The following is a 5,876-nucleotide window of genomic DNA, read 5'->3' on the forward strand; positions in this document are numbered from 1 at the left end:
CCTCATGTACCACTACAGCAGGTCGGAGCAGTGTCGAAGTTTCTAATTACTCTCGGACTTGTGGCTTTAGGTAGTGTGCTAGCACCATCAGGTTGGAAATGAAATCTGGGGTGTTATATTAGGTGTCTGCATTTAGACAGTCACCAAATTTTCTCTTCAGTGAAGTGGCCACCGCGACGGATTACTTGTGACCAAATCCAGTTTTCTGCAGCTTTACCCTGAGAGAAGTTTCAACTTGGCCTAGAGAAGTCTAAAGACTAGGACTACTCAAGTCAGAGCTGCCTAAAAGAATGTAATGACAGGTACTACAAAAAACGTGTCTAGGCCACGGGCATTGTTTGTCTCTCTCATGGACTTAAAAGTGGTAAGATTTCTGCAAAACCACAACCAGAAATAATACTATGACAATAAAGAGCTAAACAAATTCAGATTAGATTTAGGAAAACAGATAGTAATATTAGCAATGTTATGTAGGCCTAGTTCTTTTGCAGGTAGCAATGTTATGTAGGCCTAGTTCTTTTGCAGGATTCTCCCAGAATCTGCCCCTCTAGCTTCTCCTAGAATCTTTGACCCCCTTTTGTTTTACAATCCTACCTAATTAGACCCTAACTAGATAGGATTGTAAAACAAATGGGGCTCAAAGATTCTGGGAGAATCTGGGCAGGGGTTAGATTCTGGGAGAATCTGGCAAAAGAACTGGGCCGTAGTGCGGGCCTCAACAACTCTGAAATTGCACAATCCAAAGCTAACATGTCCACATTGTAATTAAATGCTTTCCCCTGTCTTTCTGCACAATCAAGATAATACAATTGGATTTCAAAGGAAGACAAGAGCTGGTGGAATAAACAAAAGGATGGAACCAACCACTCAACGAATGGCAGCATTTCGAGTACATTAACTTGGGGAAGAGCCTCACTTGGGGAACAGTGGGGAAAATGCTCTTGCACTCTAATGTAATACCAAGCATTTGTAACTAAACAACTTACAATTACACTTAAGCTGGAACTTGAAGTATTGGATCAGCAGGGAATTCCTCATATCCACTTATGCCGGTAATTCTTAACCTCGTATTTGGCTGTCGAAGAACAGAAAATTATAAGAACTCATATTGTTTTGGAGTTGGGAATGTCAAAACTAAGTCAGTTCTTATGACTATGCTAGTATATTTCCACCTTCAATGGGACACAAACTAGACATACTTACCTGTCTGTGACCAGCTTTCCTCTGGTACTTCTTCTTCTTCTTGAACTTGAAAACAATCACTTTATCGTCCAGTCCCTATTGAACAAATAATGGGGAGAAACCAGTGTAAGCTAATTTTGTATATTCATTATTAATCTCACATCATGCATAAGGCATACCTGTTCTTCAACAATTGCATGAACAGCAGCATTGGTCACCACTGGCATGCCAATATAAGCTTTGTCTCTAGTTGACACCAGTAGTACCTTGTTCAAAATGATCTGTGCATCAAACATTATATGGGAGTTATCTCAAAGATACAAAAGCATGCCAAGGATCCATATGAATGTGTGGGGTTGCATGCTAATTCCATATTTTCATGGACTAAGTAAACTAAATGAACAAACACGTAATGTATGAGTTACTTCCGTAACCATGTGTGCATAGCCACATCAAGACCAATGAGCAAACCAAAGAACAAGTACCAAAATGAGAGACCTTTTATAAGAACAACAACGCAGTAAGGTAATTCTCCAAAGGATTTTTTTTTTCTCATCCAAACATGCTGGAGGAAACCATGCAACATGGCAAAAGCATTACCCGAAGTCTTACAAACAGTCAGACATCAACTTGGGAGTCCTAAAAAAAAAATTATGTATAGAAGGACAAGCACTAAACCTGATCATTGACATTGGCGTCTTTCAGCCTCTGTGTGTATATGTACCGACCTGGCATCACAATGTATTGTCTGGACCCAATCTGCACAACAGAAAATTATAGTCAAAATAGTTTCCTCATTAATCACAATACCTATAAGAAGTAGAAAAAACATAAACTCTCCAACGACGCATCTTTGCAGGTTCAGCATTTTTTTAAAGTGCACCCAGATAATTCATTGTAATACTAATGTTAAATAGTTCCAATTTTCTTTCTAACACTGCGGCATGCACATCCTAGTGAGAAGTGTGCACATTTCTCTTACTCCATTGTTTCCGGTTTAAAATGCTTGCACGCATTTTCAGATCTTTTTGACCTGTGAAATACAACTTATATTATACTCCCTTCGTCTAGAAATACTTGTCAGAGAAATGGATAAAAATGGATGTATCTAAAACTAAAATACGTCTAGATACATCCATTCCTCCGACAAGTATCTCCGGACGTAGGGAGTATCATATATATGCCACTACAAGCATACCATTAGAAACTTCTCACAAATACGAATTCAATGTTATATCTTTTTGTGGCATATAACTCGCATTTCTTTGGTGAATTTGACAATCTAGAAAAAACTCGTGGGTCTTATAATCCCGAAAAGAGGGAGTAGTATTCATGAATCATGATACAGCCTAACCATCTCTGGTGCAGCACTGCAGTCCCAACGAAACCTGGAATCTTTAATTCACCACAAGACATATATAAAGCTCAAGTGGTATTTAAGTCACGGAGACTATTTACGAAACAGCAGCTAATGAAGCCCAAAGAAGGCCTTAGTAATTTCCAGTTTATTTTGACCAAACTGCAACTTTGGATGCTAGTGAGTGAACGTGCGAGCTAACCCACCATGACAACGGCGAAGATGTCGGCGTCCTTCCCCGCGCCAGCAGCAGCCAGCTGCACCTCAACAGGCTCCGGAACCGCGGCATCCTCTACCACCTCCTCCGCCTCGGCTTCCACCGGAGCGGGCGCCTCCTCGGCGGCGGCGAAGATGCGCCAGTTGCGGGGCGCGGACGCGGTGACGGAGAGAGAGGTGCTCGCAGGGAGGAAGGCGGCGGTGTAGAGGAGTGGGGTTCTCGAGGGGAGGAGGCGGAGAGGGAGCGTGGCGGTGGCCATGGACGGGGCGCGGGACGATGGCGAGGGGGAACGACGGATACTGGACTGGAGGGTTTCCGGACGAAGAGGGGAGGGATAATATTGTGGATAGGAAGAAATCGCGTGCTCGGATACCAACGGCTGGCAAAAAAAATTCTTTTACGCACACTCTCATACATACTCCCGAGGATATCGAAGGGAGGGGTGCATTTTTCCTCTTCCCTGATATGAACAGACACACAGACCAATAATCCACATGCATTTTCCTGTGCACCAAACAAACCCCTTGGCCTCATTTGGTTGCACCGGACAGCAAATCCAAGGGAGCAAACTCTCATCAAGGGTATTTTTGGGGCTAGGTGGAATCATTTCCCAACACGAGAAAAGATTTCCCTAATCCATGTTGCCATTTGATAGCATGAAGATGAGCGGAAACTGGATAATTTCATTCTAAATAACCACCGGAAAACTAAATAATAACACCGGAAAACAAGGAGTCCCTTAAGTGCGATACATATCTGGTCTGCTTAAAATGGTTAAACTAATTTACATCATGGAGTAGGTAACTAGCTATGTGCCCCTTCTCATAGCCTCGTATGCAAGGGCATGTCGCTGGGGTTTCTCGTGCCCCCGTCGGCGCCACCACCGGTCTGCTTTGTCTCATGTGGCTTTAGGACCATGAAGGTGCGGTGGATCCCGACCCTTGTTGACGGCAGGGCTTCGTTTTTGCATGTTTTTTTAGTTTCATTAGGGTTTGTGTCCTGCTCCGAGAGGCAAGGCGGCGGTGGCTCTCTGAAGATGGAATGAGGTTCTTCCCACCTAGGCCAGTACCAACGGTGCTTCTATCATCGTCGGAGGGTATGTGAAAGTATGTCTCCGTCGGATCTCGCAAGATTCAGTTGACGTTTGTCTTCGGTGGATCAACATGGATTTGGTCTTCGTTCGTGTGTCTACAGGTTGGATCGTTCTGATCTATACTTCTCTTCATCGGCGGGGGTTGCTGATCTGGTGCGCTGGTCCTATCTGGCCTTAGCATGATGACATCCTTATTGTCTACTACAACAAGGTTTGCCCCGCTCGAGGGAGGGGCGATGATGGCGGTGTGCCTTCGGCTCGCTCTTGTGCTTGTAGTCGTCGCTAGGAGTCTATGGACCTGGATGTATTTTTTACCTGTGTTCTTTGTACTACCTTGACAATTGATAATTAGATAGAAAGTTTTTCATGCAAAAAAAGAATAGTTAATATTTTATTCTTAAATAGTTCATCCCCACTATAGGTAATTCTCTCAACATGAAGCCTTCCACCTCACTGACGGTCACCTGGACTAAGGGGTACTGTCTTCACTGACTATGTACTACATCACATCAATACAATCAAAGCAGGACATAGGGTTTTACCGCTCCGAGAGGGTCCGAACCTGGGTAAACATTGTCTCCCTTCGTCCCCTGTTACCATTGTTCCTAGACCTACAACTCAGGACCCCCTACCAGAGATCCGTCGGTTTTAGCACCGACATTGGTGACCCATATAGGTCCCACTATCTGGTAAAAAATGATCAATGACTCGTCTTCAGATCATCAGCGACATCGGTTGCGGCGACATCTTCACGCTGATCCAGCCGGACACCTCGGCCGGATCAAAAGCTTTGCCCAGATTAGATCATCAGATTTGGGAGTTTGGAATATACTGCCAACTCCCATGGTGATCTTGTCCTCTTTGGTCAGGTGCTAGATCGGCTGGAATACTCCACAGACGTTGTGGCCTTAACCTAGGACCCAACCTTAGATCCGAACTTCGAATCAGGTCTCACCTCAGAACCAACCTCAAGTTTGGATCTGATCTCTTCAGCATCAGACCATGCCCTCTCCCTGGCTGATCCACACCCCGAAGTCATGTCACATGCTTTGTTGAGCATACTAGAAGTTGGCCCCGCCTACTATCACGAGATGGGCCCGGAAGACCTCTCGCTTTTAAACGAGATGCTGGGCGGAATCCAGAATCTTGGGATTTCGGACGGTCAGTCTTGAGTCTATGACCAGATCGGATTTAAAGCCGGTGATAGGGAAATTTACATCCCACCCACCACCCACCTAGTCGCTACTGTCGATGATTTAACCGACATGCTGGACTATGCCTCCTAGGAGGCAACCGACATGGATGAGGATGTCGGCGATCTGCCTGGCGCTGCACCATCCAACACCGGCAACCTCCACCTATGATGCCTACATGGTGGATACCCCCAAGGACATCGAGGAGGAGGAGAAAAAGGATCCTCCCAAGCGCCGATAGAGCGGGAAGCGCTCTAAACGTGCCAGTAAGGGGAACGCCAGCAACAAAAACATCGATAATGGTACCTCCGGTAACAACACTACCCGGACGGCGCCGAGGACAAGGACAATGACAATGACGCCGCATCTGGTCAGATCAACAGCGTCGTAGGGATGGAGGACCTCGATGATCCTGATGATAGTAACCAGATGCTAGAATTAGAAGAGGACATAAGTCTTGGACCTGATGAATTCGACGTCCCTGAGGACTTCCTTGATCTGGAAACTTTTCGACGACGGCTCATTAGTTCCGCTCGAAGTATTAAAAGGGGGTCGAAGAAGCTTAAAGCCGATCAAGACACGCTCAATGATAAATGGGTGGAGGTCCTCGCAGCTGAGCAAGACCTTGAGCAAAGGATCGCAGATGAAACCAAATCCTACCCACGACGACGTCTACTTCCGGCATTCGATGACGAAGTTGATGACAACCTGCTCTATAAGCACGATTGAACCGATCAGCCCGACTGCCCTCCTCAGGGGTGGGATAGACCAAAGGGAGGGCTTCGAGACCCCCCCTGCAATCCCTCGCCGTGAAGGCAAAGATCTGATCCCGTC

General features: G+C 45.7%; 1 protein-coding gene across 1 annotated transcript; it reads right to left on the reverse strand.

Moving 5' to 3' along the window:
• Positions 1-730: 730 nt before the first annotated feature.
• Positions 731-3,084, reverse strand: LOC119316754 (50S ribosomal protein L21, chloroplastic-like). Its single transcript, XM_037591134.1, has 5 exons — positions 2,746-3,084; positions 1,861-1,941; positions 1,362-1,463; positions 1,204-1,278; positions 731-1,075 (listed from the first exon to the last, which is right to left on the reverse strand). The coding sequence occupies exons 1-5, from the start codon at positions 3,013-3,015 to the stop codon at positions 995-997; spliced, it is 609 nt and encodes a 202-aa protein (XP_037447031.1). The 5' UTR covers positions 3,016-3,084; the 3' UTR covers positions 731-994.
• Positions 3,085-5,876: the final 2,792 nt, after the last annotated feature.

The sequence above is a fragment of the Triticum dicoccoides genome, chromosome 6A, assembly GCF_002162155.2.
Source record: "Triticum dicoccoides isolate Atlit2015 ecotype Zavitan chromosome 6A, WEW_v2.0, whole genome shotgun sequence".
NCBI lineage: Eukaryota > Viridiplantae > Streptophyta > Magnoliopsida > Poales > Poaceae > Triticum > Triticum dicoccoides.

Coding starts and splice junctions, on each gene's coding strand:
- LOC119316754 (XM_037591134.1), bottom strand. CDS start 3,015: ATGGCCACCGCCACGCTCCCTCTCCGCCTCCTCCCCTCGAGAACCCCA. Junction 1,464..1,860: donor ACGCCAATGTCAATGATCAG/GTTTAGTGCTTG, acceptor TTTGATGCACAG/ATCATTTTGAACAAGGTACT. Junction 1,279..1,361: donor ATGCAATTGTTGAAGAACAG/GTATGCCTTATG, acceptor TTTGTTCAATAG/GGACTGGACGATAAAGTGAT.